Source organism: Nicotiana attenuata, unplaced genomic scaffold (assembly GCF_001879085.1).
Source record: "Nicotiana attenuata strain UT unplaced genomic scaffold, NIATTr2, whole genome shotgun sequence".
Taxonomy (NCBI): Eukaryota; Viridiplantae; Streptophyta; class Magnoliopsida; order Solanales; family Solanaceae; genus Nicotiana; species Nicotiana attenuata.
Window position 1 is genome coordinate 88,602 of NW_017672200.1, and position 23,404 is coordinate 112,005.

Sequence of the window (23,404 nt, forward strand, 5' to 3'; positions counted from 1 at the left end):
AGCCATTGAAGAAGATGAGAGAATGATTTGAGCCTTGCTCTGATACCATATAAAAGCAGAGATGCAATTAAGAAAAATTTCTTCTGTGTATTTCGTTTCAATCTTGTACATTCTACTTATATAAACTATACAAAACAAAATGACAAAATCTCCTAACAAATTTGTACAGTATCTTTATTGTATTTGTCTCTTTAGAAAGGCTAAACTACAAAACTATACAAAAGTAAGTTGTATACAGCTATAGCCACATGCTTGGCACATGTGGAAAGATCTAAATAATATTCCTCTTGTTGGCAAATAAATTGTTGGATCCCTGCCACGTATTGCAATTTGTAGCCTCCTTTGACCATCACAATCTGACTTGTGAACTTAAGTCTTACACTTAGACTTTGCTAGTATCGATTTAACAGAGAGAATCCTTTGCTTTTCTTTTCATCTTTAGAACAATAAGTTTCCTCCCTGCTTGTCTTCAACAATTTGAGACCTGCTTGATCATGTTTGTTTTTAATAATTTGATCGTTTTTTGTGACTTCGTCAACACTTTCACCCTTTTGGATCGTTGAATATTGTTATTATCGCTCACTTTTATTGTCACCCGACCAAAGATACATATCATCTACCATAAAATCGATAAGCTTGTCTTTTGAATATTATTATTAGATAAGATTGACTCTATTTTACTTAAATCTAATTGGTTGAGCTCAGATCTAAATTTTTGGGTCAAACAGCTCTATCGAAAGCGATTTTTCTGCCTTCTTGAAGGTAGGGTAAGGTTTGCATACACACTACCCTCTCCAAACCTCACTTGTGGGATTACACCGAGTCTAATACTATTGTTGTGCTATATTTTCGGCATTTCTTCCTTTTACAATGTTCTCATGAAGTTACTCATGAATCAATGCTAAGTTTTCCAGATACATGAATGGATGTAACATAAGAATAACGCCACACAATTATTTTCTTATTACGGGCTCTAAAATAATTTTGTTCACTATACCTAGAAGCTCTAGAGTGTAGAAGTATCTAAATATTTTCTTTTGGACAAAAAATAGGAAGTAGAGAATTAGGCGGCACTTTAATCATTTAATTGACTGACATAAAGAAACAAAGTTTAAAAAACAACTTATTAGAAGGAATAACAACTTATATACTGACATTATTGATTAAGACAAAGAATAATACCCTGTATAACTTTTGTAGCAATCATTTAATTGTTAACAGCGTAACAAAAGCTACGATTGTTTCTTGATAAACATGATTAAATATTGTCAAATTATAATCTTATTCTGTGACTTTATGATTTGTCTTGTTTAATTAATCATTATAAGGGCGGCTTAATCTCCGCGTAATGCGGTGTCTGTACAGCTTAAAAGATGATTAGTCAATGATTACCTTGCAATTAAAAAGTTTAAATTAAGCACACGGGTGTATATATTCCACATTAGGTTACTGCACATTTTGGCAAAAAATACATTAACTTTCTTGATAGTCATCATATTATAAGATTTACTTTTACCATTGAGAAATGTAAAAGAATAGTTAGAACACGTTTAGCCTAGATATCTCGAGTTTGATCTGTGAAAATAAAAGCTTTTTTATAACTTTCAAATATTAAATAGTTAAATTGAAAAAGTGGAAAAGATTTATTAGCTTTACCCCAACCACTACAACAATGATAATGGTTTAATATTCACTAAACGACGATGCAAGATCTTTGGTAAGGATATTGATGTGCTTTTTGGGAGTTGATAATATCCAATTCTTTAAAAGAAAATGATGAGACATTCCTTTTCTAATCCATAGTTTAATATTGAGATAATGATCTGTGATCTTATTTTATTAATTCCTAATACAACACAATGATTTGTAGGGCCCATTCGAAAAATTACGGTTTCGCCTCGCATTTCTCGGATTATTTTGTCAGATGCCCTTTAGAATTTGGGGATGATCTTTCTAACAAACGATAGTTTTAGAGTTTTTTTTTATTTTTAACCCGCGCCAAAAACTATTTACTTTTGGTAGCCAAAAAAGTGTGTTAAATTTATATATTTTTTATAGATAACATAGAGTATATATATATCATTTTTTCGACTATTATTTCGAAAACGGCTATATTATGTTATTTTGTCACTATTTTACATGGGCCCATTTATGTGGGCCTTTATTTTGCCAAAACGCTAGAAAGTGAGCAACATGCTTTTTGGCCTGCCAATCGTTGCTAGCAGTTGATCTTCCCAAAGCCCCTGTTAATTGTGTATAAAAGATTTAAATTATATAGTACATTAGAATGTCCATATTTTTCAGTGCATTTTTAGCAATTATAATAAGGTTATGTTATGTAAGTTACCAATTTAGGCTTACGAAAAGGGGGCAGGAAAGCTACAACTGGACCTCATTTCAATTCAAAATGGGGGGGGTGACCGTAGCACCTTATCTTCTCATTTCATCGTTGCTCTTTCTTGTTAGGCCAAACTGTTTGGCTTTTCCCTACTTTGTGAAGGAAGTACAGAAGATCAATTTATTTTAATATTCTAAATCCTCGTGCAGTTTTTTTTGTTATACTAGCTGCAACAAATCGATTAGTAAGAAGAACTGATATCACTCACCCGATTGGATATCAATTAAATGGATGGATAGGCATAGCAAAATAGAAAGGATCACAAACACGAGAGAGAGAGAGAGTGAGCAAGACCGAAGAAACCCGCTGCTTCCATAACCATAAGCACTTCACTCATTCGTAAGCCCCTTAGATATAGGAACAACCCAAGACTTGACTTCAAGTTTTTATGACGACCACAGTTACAGAACAAGTAAAATCAAGAGCAGAATTTTCAAGTGCGCTACCGCTTCTTGAAGTCTGATAGCTAATAGCAGCCACTAGCGCAGACACTATTACCACTAAGAGTTATTTCCCGATAGCAAATTACAGTGCAGAACACTTACCGATGGGCTTGGGCCCCCACGTGCAATGCTAGAGCAAGATAGATAAAGAAGTGCTCTTACTTTTTCTCTTTATGTCTGTGATTCCAGCCACACTTTAGGGTGGAGATGCCGAAATAGTCAAAAGTAATGTACCAGCACTGAAAGTAATAGGTCATGGTAGTCCTATGGGATTTGTTTTAATGCACAAGCAGCAGCTCTAAATGAAGATCAATAATTTGACAAGATTCAATTCAGGCGCATAGCATTAATGATATTAAGCCCTATGCATCTGAATGTCAAATCCACAAAAACATAACGAACCTACTCCTCCTTCCACTAGAATCATAGGCCTATGATGAATAAAATATATGTAGCAAAGAAATTCATCAACTAGCAGCACAGAGATCAATCAAAACAAAGATTTGAGATCAACGCAATCCACAAATTTTCACGATTGATGGAGCACAAAAGAGAACTTTGGACATCTCTGACACAAATTGTTCAGACAAAAACCTTGTATTACTATCTAAAATTATGTAAACCCTGTATCTATGTTAAGAGATGAAATCAAACCCTTTAGCTTTGTAGGGCTTTAGCAGTTTCTTGTTATCTACCCACAAACTCCTCCAACTTTGCCATGCATGATACACGCTGCGAGCAAGGAAGCCAAGTAACCTTTAACCTATACAGTAATTAAAGCATATGTTAAAATAAAATTTCGAGTTTGATTGGTAAAATATAGTCAAGATAAATAAAAGAAAGAGCTTTTAAATTAATTTGAGTTGATAATTAAACAAACTAAAAAAGAACAAATAAACAAATGAAAAACGATTTTATGCTGTATAGGTTGGGTTTTAACCAGTTGCTTAGCCTAAATTGGTCCGCCTATTGTGATCCAGGCGAATTTTGGGCGGGTTATGATTAAGCACATTTATTCATTAGATTCACTTTAGCCCGCAAAAGTTAGCTCAACCTGCCTATTTGAGACCTTGAGCAAATTCAAAGCTTTAGAGTTCAATGGTGAAATATCATTATAACATATCACGCACCAAATACCAGCAGATGTACAAAATGAAGAAGATCAACAAGATGTATAATCTCGCGTTGAAGAGCTCAACAAAGGCTTAAGGAGAACATGTAATAATTCTACCCATTAATAACCCAGGAAATACATGGGATACTCAATCTTCTTCGTACAGTATAAAATACAGGGGATAACTTCACTCTTCTCAACTTTTTGCTGTAAAGGGTTTCATGAAGATTCACTATCCCTTGTTTCAAGAAGTGGCATAATGGGCATTTCAATGGCTATTTAATTGTACATTATCATATAAAGGCAATACAAATAACTTCTTAGAAAAAGAACGTTTAATTGTCTATTATGCTGTAAATACATTTGTAGATCTACAGATAGCAAAGTATAAGAGGCTAAATTAAGACATTCCACAACCAAATATGCAGTTTAAAATTCCACATATAGAGAGCTTGTCTCAGAAACCTCTAGTAGCCAAGCTCGCTTGACATATCTACATATGTTGCCAACATTGTTAATTGGTTTATATAAAGCATATAGGAAATACATATAGGAGTAATAAAAAATAAAAAGCTGAAGAAACAGAACTGTTGAGTGTTGACTAAACACATTTCCAAAAAACCCTTGAATACGAATCACTCTTCGAGGTTAACGGAAAATTTTATAGCAAATGCCTTGTGGATACGTAATTTAATTATTTTAGATGCAAAGCTACCGCAACCCCCCTCTTTATCTATTTTTGTGACCAGGCTATACACTGTGAACATAGGAACATAAAAATGGACCTAAATAGCCCCAATGGATGTAACTGTTTCATATAACCGAACCCAACTGTTTTGGAATTAGGCATAGCTGATTGATTCAAATGCCTCATGAACACAGTTAGATATGTCCCAACTACCTGGTAAAGTGAAGAACAAAAGTTTAGCCACTTCCTACTCCAGAGTTCCTTGAACATTTCTAGCACTTTGGGTATATCAACTCCTAAAGTCAAGTCTATGAATTCTGTTAAACTAACAGTACTTTAAACAACAACAGCTACTACTACTACTGCTATGCCTGAGTATCAAACAAGTTGGGATAAGCTATATGAATACTCGCTGACCACATTAATCCATTTAAACTAATCAGTATTTGAATCAAACGAACTGAACAATCAAACAGATTCAAAAAAGATTAACAGTTTGGTATATATCTCTACCTAATTCGACTCCCTGTTCTGCTGTCCACCACGAGACTCTGATCCTTCAAAGTTCCCCCAAGGCCATTGCAACGCTATAGTAGTAAATCTTCTCCCTCCTATTGCCCCACCACTTCCTCCAGAATCCGAACCACCACTGCCTCCCCCACCACTCGACTCCCCACCACCAGAATTATCCCTTCTTCCCCTATTCTCATAATCAGGATCATCTGTTGGCAACTCGTATCGACAAACAGGGCATGAATTATGCAACTCAAGCCACGGGAGAATACAACCCTCATGATAAACATGCTTACATGGCAGCTGTTTCACATCTAACCCTAGCTCAAAATCATCCTTACACACAGCACACTGTGCCAGCTCGGATTGAAGCAATTCCTCATTAACTTTAATACTGGGCAGCCCCTCAACAGCTGATTTCGATGCGGGTGGGGTTCCATAGCGGTTCGGGTCATTTTCCGCTAATTGTTGGATCAATTCTTCAAAATGTGGCCCAATAAAATAGTCCCCTATGTTCGCCGGTAACCCTAAACCGCTACCCACATTACCCCCTTCAATCACGAACTCGAAGTTGATACCACTAGCCCTCCGAGACGCTAAATGGGTCATAAGATAGCCAATCGGGTCGAAACCACCCGACCCGAGGATCTCGTCCCTAGGGTTTTGGGCTGAGGAGTGAATCCTAGGGTTTTGGGAGTCAAGAGAAGCAGTGGTAGAGCGAGAAGGATTGAATAAAGTGCTGAACAAGGAGTAAACCGGGTCGGGAAAGTTCGGGTATGGATCTGGGTCGGGATCCGGTTCTTCGTATTCTTCTACGAAGTCAGAGTTGCAAGTAGGACAGAGGAGATCGCCGGTCGGAGAAGTGATGATGGTGACGGTGTTGCTGCATTTGTGGCAGAAGTACAGAGATGCGCCGTCGCCAGTGACGGTGATTCCAGCGGAAGACATTTTTTTATTTTTCACAAGAGAAAAATGGAATATGAAAAGAATGTGGGGCAGTTGAACAGTCAATTATATATCTATATATATATATATATATATATATATATATATATATTAAAAAAATACTCATAGTGTTTAGGAAAATTGCAAATTAACCGACCTTAGGTACTTATTTCGAATTCTGGAAAACGATACGTATTCTTTTTTGCTTCAGATTTTAAAAAAGAAAATGTTTTTATGATTGCCAAGACAAAGAAAATTCAAGAAATTTTATGTAGTAAAAATTGTTATAGTACGTTCGGGTTAAAAAATATGCAATTTTCTTTTTGAATTTAATGTTTAAGGTGATAATATATCAATGATAAATACTGAGTACTCTATTAGTTTATTCTTTGCATTCTTATTTTTCAAAGTTAAACATAATTTGGGTTTTTACGTTTCGGTAAAAAATAAATATAACTGGAAATTTGGAGTTTTTGTTATTCTAGACGATTCTAGTGAATGACTAACATCTATTAATTGTAATATTGTTGATCAATTAATTTGCTTGAGTCTTGTATTTAGTTTCACATATTTAAGTTAAGGCTGGTCTTTTCCTTGACAATTAGAACTTCGAAAATACTAAAAGAATTTTATCATAATTTAGATCTATATAAAAAAATTATAGCAAAAATAGTTAATTTCAAATTATGTATTTTTATAACCTTTTAGACGCCTTGACTACTTATTTCAATTGTATAAATCTTTATTATCATGTCAAATTCAAGAAAAAAATTAACTAAAAATTTATTATTTTTAGCCATATAAAAAAATTTAGCCTAAATAATATATTTCTATCCAAGTTTTATAATAAATTGTATTCGAAAAAAATTATCTAAAAAAGTAACATACTTAAAAAGGTAAGAATATATTTTATTTTTCAAAACAAATGTCACATATGCAGAAAAATTCACGTAGCAGGCGAGTGCACCCACACTTTTTGCCACATCAGCATCCCAAGGGTTACTGACTTTCAAAAGGCCAAGTTGAGGGAGGTAATTAAAACCACGAATAGTTTAATACTGTAACTAATAATTCGCATCAAGTTTAGGAGAGCGATAAGTTATTTTGCCATATTATTATAGAAAGGTCTAACTGTATACAAAAGTGACGAAAAAAGCAATTCCTAGTTAGCTGGCCTCGTCATCATTCTAGAAGTCACAAATTTTATTGATTATGAATTTCGATGTTCAATATAAGAACTACAAACAAATTTTTTGGTGTTTTTTCCAACTAAATAACGTAAAGACTTTATTTTATTTTTTTACATTTTCAGCATATTTTAACCTTTAAAGTAGGAAATTTTCCATTTTTACTAGGTTATTAATTCGTGCTTTTAAGTAATCTGCTTATATAAATACAATTTATACTATCATTGCATAGAACTTAAAATATAGCTGTATAAAGATTAACCAATAAATAAAAAAGTTTGCAGGTTGTCATTTTTAACAATAAATTGTTGAAAATTAATTTTTAAACTAGGAAATCTGTCGGACTATTGTTTTAATGGAAATCTTTTAGCGAAAACTAAGTTTAGGATCAGATTCTAATTACGGAAGAGGATTAGGAAGGGGTGCAAATACCGATGGCTTTAGCTAGCGCTTGGACATAAATTTGATTGAAACTTGGAAAAAGATTTTTGAAGTCGTGTTGAAATTTTTTTTGAAAGTTGAGGTTGTGTGAGTGGAAGAAAAAATTTCACCAAAAAATTGCCCTAAACTAGTTTTTGAAAATTCATATTCATTAATAAATAATGTTTTTAATTTTTTTTTTTTGAAAAAATAAAACCAAAATCTAGGGAGAAATTAAAAAATAGCCAGATTTACAAGTGGTCATTCAGAAATAGCTACAGTTTCAAAAGTCATCGAAATTTAGCCACTTTTCATGTAAAGATAAATCTGAACGAAAAACTGTTCAAAATCTGAAAAATACTCCAGCATAAAATACTGTGATGACCCAAAAGGTTATCTTATGATTTAAAACCAAATTCTGTGTTTCGAGGTCTTAAAAAACCTCATTTTACATCCGAAAAGCTTTTATGTTAAAAGTTAAAGAAAATAATAATTTTTGCCTTTAAAGTTGATTTAGTTGACTTCGGTCAATATTTTGGGTAAACGGACCCGGACTTGTGTTTTGACTGTTCCAGCGGATCCGTATCCAAATATGGGACCTGGGCGTATGCCTAGAATCGGATTTGGAGGTCCCTAGATAATTTTTTGTTAAAAAAATGTGAGTCTGAAAATTTAATGGTTTTTAAGCAATTGTTAATGTTTGATTTTATTGGTATCGGGTACGTATTTTGGTTTCGGAGCCCGGTACAGGTTTAATATAATATTTAAGTCATGTCTGTGAAATTTGGTGAGAATCAGAGTTGATTTGACGTGATTCGGACATCCGGTTGAGAAAATAGAAATTTCAAAGTGTTCTTGAGAATTCCATTTGGTTTAGCGCTAAATTCGTAGTTCTAGGTGATATTGATTTGATCGCGTGAGCAAGTTCGTATGAGGTTTTAAGACTTGTTTGCATGTTTAGTTTGGAGCCTTGAGGGCTCGGGTGAATTTCGGATAGGCTACGGAGTGATTTGAACTTAGAAAATTTTGCTGGTGTAACTGATCTTGTTACAGACCTCTGATCTCGCATTTGCGATATCAGGCATCGCAATTGCGAACCCTGCAGGTTCCGCATTTGCGAGCTTCTCATCGCAAATGCGAAGAGTAGCTGGGCCAGGCAGACCTCGCAATTGCGAGGAATCCTTCGCATTTGCGAAATAAGGTTGCGAAGGCGGTGATCGCAAATGCGATCTTTTAGTCGCATTTGTGGAGACTCATATGCGAACATATCTTCGCAATTGCGAAAGCAGCAGAGATGTGAAGGATCTCGCATTTGCGATGGTACCTTTGCATTTGCGAAGCTCAGGTCGCAAATGCGACATCTGCAGCTGTGTAAAAGGGACTTAGACGGGATTTTTGATTCATTTCCCAAATTTCAAAACCTAAACCACAAGAGGAGATTTTTCAAAGACCACTTCTTCCCTAAATCATAGGTAAGTGATTCTTAACTCATTTCTTTTAATCTTCCACTTCATTTTACAAGATTTCAACCTAGGATCTAAGATTTTCATGGTGGAATTGAGGATTTTTGGGTAGAACTAGGAATTTCAAAAGTTGGGTATTTAGATCTCAAATTGAGGTCGGATTCCAAAACCAATTATATATCCAGGCTTGGGGATGAATGGGTGGATTTTCGTTCGAATTTCGGGTTTGGACCAAGCGAGCCCGGGTGTTGACTTTTGTTGACTTTTTTCAAAATGACCTAAATTTAATTCCTTGCTATCGTGGGTAGTTCCTAAGGCTTGAATTGAATTGTTTTGTAATTTGATAGATTATATTGGTTTGGAGGCTGGGTAAAGCGGTGGTTGAGCTTTGAGTTTGACCGTTGAAGCGAGATAAGTATTGTGCTAACCTTGGCTTGAGGGATTAGGTATTGTTGCCTATTTGCTACGTGTTTAGTTGTTGAGTACAACATATAGGTGAGGTGACGAGTACCTATGCGTTGTTGTCGAGTCATAGCATGCGAGTGAGTCTTATTCTTGTGATCGTTGTGTTCTTTATTCATATTTTTCATGCTTAGATTAGTTATTATTTATGTTGGGAAATTCTTATCATGTTTTATGGAATTGGATATTAATTGAGTATTGACTCAAAGTTGAGGTTGACGTGTGGAACTAAATGTTGGAAATCAGACTTGTTATTAATAATCATATCTCCCAGTTGTTATTGTTTTGTTGTTGTTTGGGTGAGGAAGAGTGTAAAGTAAGAAGGGTGATGACGTGCCATTTTATATTCATTATCATGTGAGGAAGAGTGTAAACACAAAGGGTGATGTCGTGCCATTTCATATTCATTATCATGTGAGGAAGTGTGTAAAGCACGAAGGGTGATGCCGTGCCATTTCATATTCATTATCATGTGAGGAAGAGTGTAAAGCACGAAGGGTGATGCCGTGCCATTCTATATTCATTATCATCATTTCTTTCATTTATTATGGTGAGGATGAGAGTAAAAGCACGAAGGGTGATGCCGTGCAATTGTTTTGCTATGTTTAATATTTCCATTGGTGCAAAGCATGTAGTTTGCTATGTTTCTTTACTGTTACAATTCTCATGATCTTGTACTCCCCTCAGCAAGTTTTCCCCCTCCCCTTATTAGTTGTCTAGCTTTTATTATTTATTATTATGCCCGTATATTGTTTAACTGCACAGGTTTATGTTGTTGCCTTGTCCTAGCCTCGTCACTACTTCGCCGAGGTTAGGCTCGATACTTACTAGTACATGGGGTCGGTTGTATTGATACTGCACTCTGCACTTTCTGTGCTGATTACGGTGCTGGACCGAGTTGATCTCAAGTTGAGCTGCTGAGTGCTGACTTCAATCCCACAGGAGATCCAAGGTAGATCTGTCGGCGTTCGCAGACCTGGAGTCCCCTTCTAGTTATTTCAGTTACTGTTTCTTTTATTCGGAAACAGCTGTATTTTCTTTCAGCAAATATTTGTTGTAACTCTTAGAAGTTCGTGAATTGTGACACCAGATTCTAGGTAGTTGTGCATAAATATTTGGGTTATTATGAACTTCCGTAGTTCTTTAGTCTGTTATGTTTTAAATTATTGTTATTTATCGAATTGCTTAAAGAGTTACCGTATTAATCTCAAATGGTTGGCTTGCCTAGCAACTAAAAGGTTAGGCACCATCACGGTCCTGACGATGGGAAATTCGGGTCGTGACAAGTTGGTATCAGAGCACTAGGTTGCCTTGGTCTCACAATTCACGAACAAGCTTAGTAGTGTCTGGGGGATCGGTACAGAGACGTCTATACTTATCTCCCAGACGCTATAGAGTTTAGGAACAAGTTCACATCTATCTTTCTTTGTCGTGCAAATTTTTTTCTCTCAATATTATTCGAACTCTTCTACTCTTGTTCTATCGCAGATGGCGAGAGCACGTACCGATCTTCAGCTGAGTAGCAGCCAGAGCCCCCAATGGCAGCTCCTACGAGGGGCAGAGGTCGAGGCCGAGGCCGTGCTTGAGGCCGAGGCAGGAGCAGGGCTCATCCCAGAGCTCGAGAAACAGCACCAGTAGCGTAGCCTCAGGTGGAGTTTGATGATGAGGTTCCATCCTAGACCGTTCCTGCCGGACCAGCTCAGGTTCAAGAGGGGTTCATAGCCACCCCAGTGTTTCAGGATGCTTTGGTCCATTTAGTGGGCCTTATGGAGAGTGTTGCTCACACTGGCACGTTTCTTGTGGCACCAACATCTCTCAGGCTGGGGGAGGAGTTCAGACTCCCACTACTCACACTCCGGAGCAGATGACTCCCCAGTTTTAGACTCCAGCAGCTTAGCCAGTTGGGGCAGTTCCGCTGGGTGTTTCAACAAGGCTCAATGAAAAGGTGAGCAAAAAATGATGAAATCACAAGCCGCCCCTCGGGCAAAACATCCCTCGTATACAGCCCCCCGGACAAACCTCACAGTCACTCGTATACTTCCCCTCGGGCATACCTCACAATCCCTCGTAAACAGCCCCTTGGGCATACCTCACCATCACTCATGCCTCCCATTCACTCAGCACTCGCCACTCGCACTCGGTAGGTACCTGCACTCACTGGGGGTGTGCAGACTCCGGAGGGGCTCCTTTAGCACAAGCACTATAACAAGCCAACACGTGGTATAAATCACTTAGGCCCTCGGCCTCACTTAGTCATGAATTAGTAAAACATGCTGCGGCGTGCAGTTCGATCCCATAAATACCCTCACAACTCAGGCCCTCGGCCTCACTCAGTCGTAAACCTCTCAAGCCACTCGGGCTAACAGTAAAAACAGGGTAGTCAGCCTAAAACAATATTTATATGCATCAAAACAGAGTAATAAAGACTGAGTTATGAAATCAATAAGTATAAACATGATTGAGTATAGATTTCGATCAAAAACTGTGAGAGGATAGTAAAAAAAAAAAAAGGCCCCTAAGGGTTCATACAGCTCTGGCACAAGGCCTAAACATGGCATTCGGCCCAATTTACTGAAACTCTTTCTAAAACACATAGGTATCATATAGTTTCAACCAAATACGCAACTCTATAGTTGCTACGGGACGGATCAAGTCACCATCCCCAACTGTGCACGCCCACATGCCCGTCACCTCAAAATAATAAAACGATACGGAATCCGGGGTTTCATACCCTCAGGACTAGATTTAAAATCGTTACTTACCTCAAGCCGATCAAAATCCCACTCCGCGATGCCCTTGCCTCTTGAACCGGCCTCCAAATGCCTCAAATCTAACCATAAACAATTCGATACGATCAACAGGAGCTAAAGGAATCAATCCCATAAGAAAATGCTAAGCTTTAGGTCAAAGGTCAAAAAGTCAGCTCAAAAGCCGGGCCCCGGGTCCATGTCTCGAAATCCGACAAAAGTCACAAAATCCGACAACCCATTCGATTATGAGACTAACCATACTAGTTTCACTCAAATCCGACTTTGAATCGACTTTCAAATCCCAAAATTTCATTTTATGAAACTCCACTAATTTTCCCCAAATTCTGTCCTAAATCACAAATCGAATGATGAATTCAATGATATATTCATGAATATTAGCTAAAACAGAGTTAGAATCACTTACCCTGATGAATTTCTTGAAAAACTCTCGTAAAATCGCCTTAAACCGAGCTCCCAAAGTCCAAGATGTGAAATAAAACCATAAGCCTCGCTTATATAGTGCTCTCTGAACCTTCATTGTGCAGTCCGCATAATCCTGCCGCGGCCGCGGGTCCTGAGCCATTTTCCTTCCGCGGTCCGCATAAAACTCACTACGGCCGCACACCCCTCACCGCGGTCTGCACAATTTTGTCACGGTCGCATAACACCTACGCGGTCTGCATAATTTCCTCTGCGGCCACATAACACCTCTACGGTCCGCACCAATTTTGCGCGGTCCGCACTTCCAAGACCAGAGACCAGATACAGCTGACACCAGAAATCTGCTAGCTCCCAAAGCCAAATAATGATCCGCTAACCACCCGAAACTCACCCGAGGCCCTCGAGACCTCAACCAAGCATACCGACACATCTCATAACATCATTCAAACTTAGTCGAACCTTCGGATCGTCCAAAACAACATCAAAATACCAAATTACCCTCATATTCAAGCCTAAGAACTTCTAAACTTCCAAATTCCGCAAACGACGCCGTAACCTACCAAACCTCGTCCAAATGACCTCAAATTTTTTTGCACACACGTCACAAATGATACTACGAACCTACTCCAACTTTCGAAATTCCATTCCGACCCCGATATCAAAATTTCCACTGCCGACCAAAACCGCCAAAATTCCAACTTTAGCCAATTCATGCTAAATTCTACAATGAAACCATCAAAATTCACATCCGAGACCGTTTACACATAAGTCAACATCCGGTTGACTTTTCCAACTTAAACTTCTAAATAGGAAACTAAGTGTCTCATTCCACTCCAAGACCACTCCGGACCCGAACCAACCAACACGATACGATAAAACACGGTTGAAGAACACAAAAGGAAGCATAAATGGGGAAACGAGTCTATAACTCATGAAACGACCGACCGGGTCGTTACAGGAGGTGAGTGATGACTTGAACTTTGATTTTTTTCCAACATAAAAGAGCATGATTTGGACATTTAATTCTTAATTGATCTTCTATGTTCGACATATTAGAGTTTTTCTGTAAAGATATATGCATCTGATATACTTTGGCATGTTGGAACAAGTTTGTGATTCGTAAGTTGATACTTGAAATTGTATGGGTCAAAATTAGCTCCGAGAAATTCGGCACGAGGAGACATAAGGTCATGTTCAGACAGGCCGAGGTCGGACCGTCATCAACAAGGCTAAGGTCGGACAGGCCAAGGTTGGATAGACCGAGGTCGGACAGTCATCAACAAGGCTAAGGTCAGACAGGCCAAGGTCGGACAGGCCGAGGTCGGACAGTCATCAACAAGGCTGAGGTCGGACAGGCCAAGGTCGGACATGCCAAGGTCGGACAGGCCGAGGTCGTGATGAAATAACTAGTCTGCTTTGGAATCCTCAAAAGGAATATTCTACTGAATATTCCCTCTAATTGTACCTTTTTGTAGGATTTCCTATGGATACCCCTTCTTATAAATAGGAAGGGAGGACTTCCCAAAAAGGGGGGGCTCTCTCTCTGTCTCCCTCTCCCTCTTTCTAAAAAATATATAAACACACCTCTCCAAAGAATTAAGAGGATCAGTGATCCCATACCTTCATCGGATCCAAAAAGGGTCATAAGGTTCTTGTATTTGTCTACCATTGATCTTTATTAAATGAAAGAAGATCCGTCTCACTGAAGATCGGGTGAATCTTTTCCTTTATTCATATTTTTGTTACTTAATGCATCTTTACTTATGCCATTAAATCCGATCTTAATCGCTGTCAACATTTATACTCGGCTATATTTTTCTACTCGTATTATTCGTCTCGGATCTAGAGTTATTTATCTTTAACTAGGATTTACCCCTTCATCTTTGATTGATTTGCTTAAAAAGAGTTTAACATATTTTGAGTCAAACAATTTGGCGCCGTCTGTGGAAATTTTCTTGTTCAAATTTTAGTTTCCTCTAGATCTAGAATTCAATTCTAGTTCCATGATCTGTTCATAAGTATGATTTGCCACGTATCTTGATTAAAGGTGGAGTGCACCTGACCTTCAGTATTGCTATGTATCCCAATACATTAGAAACGAATCACCTACTTTGAGATCCTATTAACAAATTTTACTTGGGCTTCTGTTGTTTTGTGGAAGTTTATTTAGTTATTTTGATATTTGCCAAAACCTAGCAATATATGTGTGCAACAACCTCCAATCCTTCTCTCAAGAAACTTTTCAGTACAAGTGACGTTAAAATAGAAGGAAATGTAGGGAATGAGTTGGAAGTGTAGGAGAAGTAAGAGTTTATCTGTAACATTCGTGTAGTATGTGACAAATCGCTCATATTATATCTAATCTATCTGAACATATGCTTATGATATTTCTGTCCATTCAGCCAATAATTTATTGTGACGACCCGACCCGTCGTCTCATGAGTTACCGCCCCGTTTCCCCCATTCCTGCTTCTTTATGCTTCGTTATCTATGTTTTATGTGGTTGAGTTGATTGGGTTGAGTTCTAATGAATTGGTAAGAGATTAGACACTTAGTCTCTTTAAGGAAGGCTTAGTTTGGAAAAGTCAACCAGATGTTGACTTATACGTTAGAGGGCTCGGATGTGATTTTCGATGATTCGGTTAGCTTCGGGGATGATTTGTGACTTAGGAGTGTAATCGAAAGTGGTTTTGGAGGCCCGGTGTAGAATTAGGCTTGTATTGGCGAAGTTAGTATTTTGGTGAATTCCGGTTGATAGGTGAGATTTTGATCCGAGGGTCGGAATGGAATTCCGAGAGTTGCTGTAGCTTCGTTATGTGATTTGGGATGTGTGTGTAAAATTTCAGGTCATTCGAAGGTGATTTGGTTGGGTTTTTGATCAAATGCGTGTTTCGGAAGTTTTAGAAGAACTTAGGCTTGAATTCGATAGAATTTAATGGTTTTGGTGTTGTTTGAGGTGTTGTGATAATTGGAACAAGTTTGAATGATGTTTTAGGAAGTGTTGGTGCTTTTGGTTGAGGTCCCGGAGGCCTCAGGGTGATTTCGGATGGCTATCGGGAAGTTTTGAACCTTGAGAAATTGCAGAATTTGCAGCAGATGTTGCAGGGGTAATTTGGTCTTCGTGATCGCGAGCCTGAGGCCGCGATCGCATAGAAGAATTTTTGGCAGGCCTAATTTTTGTTCTTCGCGTTCGCGATAGTGGGTCCGCGAACGCGGAAGGTGAGTTTCTAATGCTTCGCGTTCGCAGGGAGTTATTCGCGTTCGCATAGGTCTGGGATTTTGAGCATCGCGATCGCAGTGTGGATATCGCGTTCGCATAGGGTTAATTTGGAGCCTTGGATTTTAGAGCTTCGCGATCGCGGGGCCTTGGTCGCGATCGCGATGAAGGATTATTGGAGCTGGGCAGAAGGGTTTTAAATATTTTATTCCGCGAGCTTAAGTTATTTTTCCTCCATTATTGAACATTTTGAGAGCTCTTTGGGAGAAATTGAAGAGGGATTCGAAGAGGATTGATTGGAGGTAAGTTTTATGAACCAAAAACGTCATTATATTGTGAAATTAACCTAGAAATTCATCGAAATTTAGCTAAAAAGGAGAGAACTAGGGCTTGAGATTTTGAAATTTTAAATTGGGATTTGAAGGGCCATTTGAGGTCGGATTTGAGAGTTTTTGATATGTATGGACTCGTGGCGAGATAAGGAACCCGTTGATGTGAAAATTTCTAAGTTTCGAGAAGTGGGCCCGGGGCTCGGGTTTTGCTAATTCCGAGATTTTTGATATTTTTCGATTGTTTTCGCTTGGGTTTTGTTTCCTTAGCCTATTGTGACCTATTCGCTCTGGTTTTGGTCAGATTCGACGCGCGAGGAGGCCGATTTGAGAGGCAAGGGCGTAGCGAGCTAGAGCTTTGGCCGGTTTGAGGTGAGTAATGATTGTAAATGGTGTCCTGAGGGTTTGAAACCCCGGATTTGCACAACGTAGTGCTATGTTGAGGTGTGACACACGCTGTATGATGAGCGTGGGGTCCATTACTACTGCGGATTGTGACTTGGTCCATCCCGTTTGATGAATCTACCATATTTTTGACTGAGATTTAATTAGTATCATTATGATTTGGGCTATTTGCCATGTTTGGGGCCTTGTGCCGACCTGTAGAACCCTTAGGGGCCTTTGACTGATTCTCCTCACTTTACTTGTTGAAAATCATATCCTCAGTCATGTTCTTATACTTGCTTAAACAATATGAACCGGTTTTATCAATGCTAATCCTAAACGAGAGAAATATGTGGGCTGAGATCCCTACCTTATATTATTGTGTCCTAAAATGACTGAGAGGGGTTGAGAACCCAATAGTGAGAATTATATATATATGTTATGGATCGGGCTGCATGCCGCAGCAAATACTTATATGGATCGGGCTGCACGCTGCAACAAATTTTTATGTGGATCGGGCTGCGCGCCGCAGCAATATAGCGCTTGGGCTGAAGGAGCCCCTCCCGGAGTCTGCACACCCCCAGATGAGCGCAGTCGACTATTTATATGGATCGGGCTGTGCGCCACAGCAATGTATGGATCGGGCTGCACGCCGCAGCGGTTATTTTGATTTGGTCATTGTGAGAGATATATGGTTACTGTGTACGAAGAACGGAATTATACCTGTTAAATACCTGATAAACTATCTGTTTTACCTGACTTAAAGATAATTTACTCGACTTACTCATTTTTTGCTGTTTTGAGTTGATTTACTGCTTGATATAGAACTGCTTAGTGCCTTTACGGGATTTCTTACTGTCAGCCATTATTTATGATTATTACTCACCGGGTCGGAGTACTCACATTACTCCCTGCACCTTGCGTGCAGATTCAGGTGTTCCCGAGGCATAGTGGGAGTTTTCTTGCTGATTATCATCCACCGGAGTCATCGAGGTAGCTTCTTGGCGTCCGCAGACCCGATTTCTCCCTCTATCTTTTATTTTTTCCAGTATTCTAGACTATCTCTATATTAGGCTGTTGAAATCTTATGATAGAGGCTCTTGGCTTGTGACACCGGATCGGTGGGGCTATTGTACAGATATTGTTATGATTTCCGCACATTTTATCTTCTGTTTCAGACTTCTATTTATGTTGAATTGGCATTTAAACCCTGTTAATTGGTAATGAACTCTATACGAGAGGGGTTGTGATTGATAATTGGTCGGGCTTGCCTAGCAATGTGTTGGGCGCCATCACGACCGGGGTTGGGGTCGTGACAACAAGTCATGTGCTCTGAAGATAAGATAATACAATTGTCTCAAACTGAATACATAAGAGCCTGAACAAAACATAAGATCAAATATAAACTTCGCTACTATGAACTATGCATATAGCTCGGCCCTTAACCTACAACGATATCACGACCTCAATCACCAACACCACTAGTACCATGTTCCTTATCTGCAAACATAGTGCGAAAGTGTAACATGAGCACAAAAAGTATTCAGTAAGTATCCTTGACCGTTCCCTAACAAAGTAATGGCACTGACTATATTAACATTTTTTACTGTATAACTTATGTAGTTATTACAAATAGTAATAACAATCTAAGCACGTAGATAATGCACAAATATGACCTATATAAGTACAATATTTAATAAAATGCATGAAACAAGTATCAAGAATTAATATACAAGACATATATTAAACTCTTACTCAAAAAATAATTGTGTCACATATCAAACCTGCGCGCACATTGCCCTTGGTGATTAGACATATTGACTCTAGAGGGAATGATCTAATTTATGTGCAAATAGAAATGTGAGTCCACATGTCCTAACTGATATCAAATCGAATATGAATCCACATACCCCGCAATATCAAACCGGATATGAATCCACATACCCAACATCAAACCAGATATGAATCAACATATCTACAATAACCCAAATATAAACCCACATATCTATATAAGGGTGTAATGTGGGCCGGGCCCGGGCCTAAACGGGCCTCTTGAGCCGGTCCTAAGTGGGCCCGGGCTTCGTGGGCTGGTCTTAAACGATCTCAGGCTTCGTGGGCTTTTGTTAGGAACCGGACCGGGATCGGGACCATGAACTAATGGTCCCGGGCCTGAGTGGGCCTAAGTGTGCCCAACGGTTAGATATTTTAAAATTTTTTTTAAAAAAATTTGTTATCTAAGGCAATTCCTTGTAAAAACTATATTATAGAATTGTGAATTCAAATTTAAACACAAAAATATTGTAAAGAGATATTCAAAGCAATGCATTATAATTTTATTATAGCATTAACAAAACATGGTAATATCTTTCTTAGTCTTCCTCCCCCAATGGAATGAGCACAACAAGGTGCTAATACCACCATTGAAAAGAAAAAGAAACTAATCAAGATGTGCCAAAATACAAGTTACATACTAATTTTACATGGTATCTCTTACAAATTTCATAAATCCTTCAAAGTTCGGAGGAATTTTCGTTGGTGGTGGCGGAAAAGAAGCTTGTTCATCACCGCTTCCAGGCGAAGCTGCATCCTTCGCAAGTTCAACTAGCATTTCTTCGTAAGCTTCGTCTACCTTTGGTTGTGATTCAGCAAGTCCAAAATTTCTTCGTTCTGAACGGATCCAATCTTTGAAAAGTACTGGTTTTTCCAAGCTCTCCCTCATAGACGCTCTATAATCACCGAGTTGAAGTCTTGCTTGACTGAAAGCGCTCTCGGATGACACTGTTGAAGCTTGAATGGTTAAAATGTCTCGGGCCATCCTTGAAAGAATCGGAAAGTGCTTTTCTTTGTCCTTCCACCATTCCAAAATATTAAAGGAGCCGTCGGGATTCACTTCCTCAATTCCTATGACAAATAAAGTTCAAGCTCATTTAGTTGTGAACAATCACTAGCACTAGAACCTTGAGAACCCCTGAACCCGACCCAAGCAGTAAGTGCTCTTACTCCCGCAGTTCTTTTATATGATTGAGAACTAGAAGAAGAAGGAGTTGGAACATTTGGTCTAGCATTATCTATTGCAATTTGATAAGCACTATAAATAGTTTGAGCATTTATTTTAATTGAGGCTTGTGCTTCCGAAAGTGTAGACAACTCCTCATCTTCAAGTGCTAAACCATTATAAATAAATTGATACCAATATTAAGGACCTCCTAATTTAATAGTAGGATTTAATAAGGCAGTAACACCATAAATAGGGGGAATAGGGAAAAAATATTTTTTAAATTTCTTTCTCATAGAACCAATAGCTTGTTCGTAAATCCCACCCTCTGAAAAATAAGCAAACAAATTTGGATTCCTGGTCATTATCTTCATCAATAGTTGGATTACCATAAAGAACATTCATATATTCATGGTCTAAGTGTTCACCACCTCCAACATTATGCAAATATTGACTCTCAGTAAATTATAATAAAGTATTATCACTATCAAGAATAGGAGCAGGTAAAGGGCGGGTATGGGGTTTGGGTAGGGGAGCCCGGGGAATTGGAGGAGGAATAGATTGGCCACTGGATTCACTACTCTTGGATTTTTCCTTATTTTTACTAAACATTTTTTTAACAAAAAATCCATCTTAATTAATCAAACAATACAAAATTAAATAAAACAAAACAAAACTATAATATTAAAACTTAAGAGTTAGAACGAATTTACCGAATTGACGAACAACTTGTTGAAAATTATATATCGTTGAAGACTTGAATACTTCAGTTCACCAACTTCATAATTTTTCACAAATTGCAACAATAAAGTAAGCAATTATAGAAGAAAATTAGAGAGAGAGAGAGAGAGAGAGATTGATAATTTTGTGAGAAAAATAAAAGAATGAGGGGGTATTTATAGTTGAAAATAGGGAAAAAGTGTAATTATAAAAAGTTTGGGGTTAATACAAAGTTGGGGAGGGGGGGCGGGTTAAATGGCTATTTTGGAAATAGCAAACGACTATTTTTGCAGGCCAACGACCATTTTTAAAGCTTTTGTAACGGCTAAAAAAAATTTTGGAATAATTTTTTTCTTTTTTTAAAAATAGCCGGTGGGTCCGTTTAGGACCGGTTGAACCGGCCCACTTAGGAGCCGGTCCCGGGCCCAAACGATTCCGGTCTCACGGGCTTTTTCATGGGACCTGCCCACTTAGCAGTCCACCTCACCTGGTCCCAGGTTTAAATGGTTAGGCTCGTTTAGGCCCACTACCCATATGGACTCGCGGGCTTGGGCCTAACCAGCCCACATGCCAGCCCTATATCTATAATATCATCTCATATAGGTAGTGTGAATTACATATGCAAATCAATGTACATATGCATAGTGTATAAAATAGTCTAACCATTTATATTAGTGTACATGAATGCTATATGTCGAAATAACACATGAATGATGCCTATATATATATACACACACACACACATATCTATATACTCCCTTCGTTTCATATTAGATGAGGTACTTTCCTTTTTAGTCTGTTCCAAAACAAATGGCACATTTCTAAATTTGGAAATAATTCAACTTTAAACTCTTCATTTTACCCATTTACCCTTAATGAGAAGCTTTTATAGCCACACAAATGTCATGGCCCCACAAACCTTTTACCCCTTAAGCTTTTAAGACCACAAGTTTCAAATTCTTCTTTTTTCTTAAACTCCGTGCCGAGTCAAACTACCTCATCTAATATGAAACGGAGGGAGTGTGTGTATATATATATATATATATATATATATATATATATATATATATATATATATATATATGGGTATATAGCTGGGTATCCACATATATACTCGTTACATTATATATAGTAATGGTAAAAGTAATATTAATTTGGAAATATTTTCTCATTAAGGTCAAAATCTTAACTTATATTGTTCCAAGAAAGCCCTATCTGAAATCACCCAATAGGTTATTTTGAGCTTTAACACTTTGTTCGGCGATTTGATACCTTGAGTAACTTTATTTTATCCATTATGACTCGCGTATATGGTTGGTTTCGGTTTTCGAGAGGTTCGAAGTTGATTTGCGAGAGAAATTCTCAACTAGGGAGCTTTAAGTTGGAAGAGCTAACCAAAGATTGACTTTTGAGTAAAAGACGTCGGTATCGAGATTTGATGGTTTCAGTAGGTTCATATGGTGATTTCGTACTTGGGTGTATGTTCGGACTGACTCTATTCGTTGAAAGTTGAAAATTTGAAGAATTTGAGAGTTGACAAGTTTGACGGGGAGTTGACTTTAAGGCTATCAGTGGCGGATTATCGTTCCTGGAATTCAAATAGGTTCATTTCGTCATTTGGGACTTGTGTGAAAATTTTGGGTTCATTTCGGACCTGTTAGACTTGAATCAGGCGTTTAGTTGGAAGTTGAAAGTTTATGAACTTAAGAGATTGATCTTGATCGACGATTCTTTGTTTTGATGTTATTTGTGGCGTTTTGAGCCTTTGGATAAGTCTGGATAATGTATTTAGACTTATTGGTATAATTGGACGGGTTCCCATGGGGATCGGGTGTGATTCTAGGTGGTTTCGGATCATTTTGGTTATGTTGCATTGTTGATTTCTGGTGTTGATCTGCTAAGCATCACAATCGCGGTTGGAGATTCGCAATCGCAAAGTGTGCTTTTAGGTCCTTGGAGGTTTATGCATTGAGTTGACATCAGGGTAGCGCGTTCACGGAGTATTATGAGAAATGTTCATTGCGTTCGCGTATATGGCTTCGCGGTCGCGAAGCGTTGGGAGTCAGTGGTCAGCAAAGCTCCGGTTTCACGACTCATCTTCTGCGTTCGCACAATTGGGAAGGCTAGTTGGCCTATGCATACGCGTGCTGTAGATTGCCTCCACGAAGCAGTTTCTGAGCAGTGTGCACTTTGTGCATCGCGATCGTGAGGGTACTAACGCGATCGTGTATGGTACTGCCAGGTAGTGCATTTAAGTTGCAATGATGGCAATGTAAACATAACTTGAATATATAAGTATTAGATAAATCATTCTTGTGGGACAATTCATAGCAAAGAGTAGGATTTAAAGCAAACCATAATTGGAATGTTGGCCTCGTAATGGATCAGACCGGAGCACGTAGACGAGGTATCGAGTCCAAGGATTGAGGTGCTTGTCGAGATCGATACCAGCAGCGATCGAGACCAAATATGACAGACTTCGAGCAAAGCATAATAATGGAAAGGCAAGATGTCCACGACTGGCCGAAGATCATGGCGTAAATCTCGGAACGGATCAAATCAAAGGCAATTAATTAGCTAATCATGTGATTTCCTTATGTAATTAGAGTTATACCATAGTTAGGATTCCTCTACTATATAAAGAGGAGTCCCCATCATTTGTAGACACCTTACATTCACACAGATCAAAGCAATACACTCTTTAATTTATATTCTCTTGTATACCAGCTTGTTGCATTTTAACTGTTCTTGCATAACTAGCTCGAGGGTATTCAAGCCCGAGGGCTCTGTCCAAATGCTGGTTTGCTTTATAATTATTGTCAATTTCCATTACTTATCTTTATGTTTATCAATTGGTATTAGGTTAAATCACGTATCCTTAAAACCACATTATAAGTTTAATTGTTATCCAATAATTTTTAGGGTAAACAGTTTG

At 38.2% G+C, this 23,404-nt stretch overlaps 1 protein-coding gene across 1 annotated transcript; it reads right to left on the reverse strand.

Annotated features, from left to right (window-relative positions):
• Window positions 1-3,159: 3,159 nt before the first annotated feature.
• LOC109212284 (E3 ubiquitin-protein ligase RING1-like) lies at window positions 3,160-6,167 on the reverse strand. The gene is made up of 2 exons (XM_019375917.1): window positions 5,157-6,167; window positions 3,160-3,604 (listed from the first exon to the last, which is right to left on the reverse strand). Exon 1 carries the CDS (start codon window positions 6,102-6,104, stop codon window positions 5,157-5,159), a length of 948 nt encoding a protein of 315 aa, XP_019231462.1. The 5' UTR covers window positions 6,105-6,167; the 3' UTR covers window positions 3,160-3,604.
• Window positions 6,168-23,404: the final 17,237 nt, after the last annotated feature.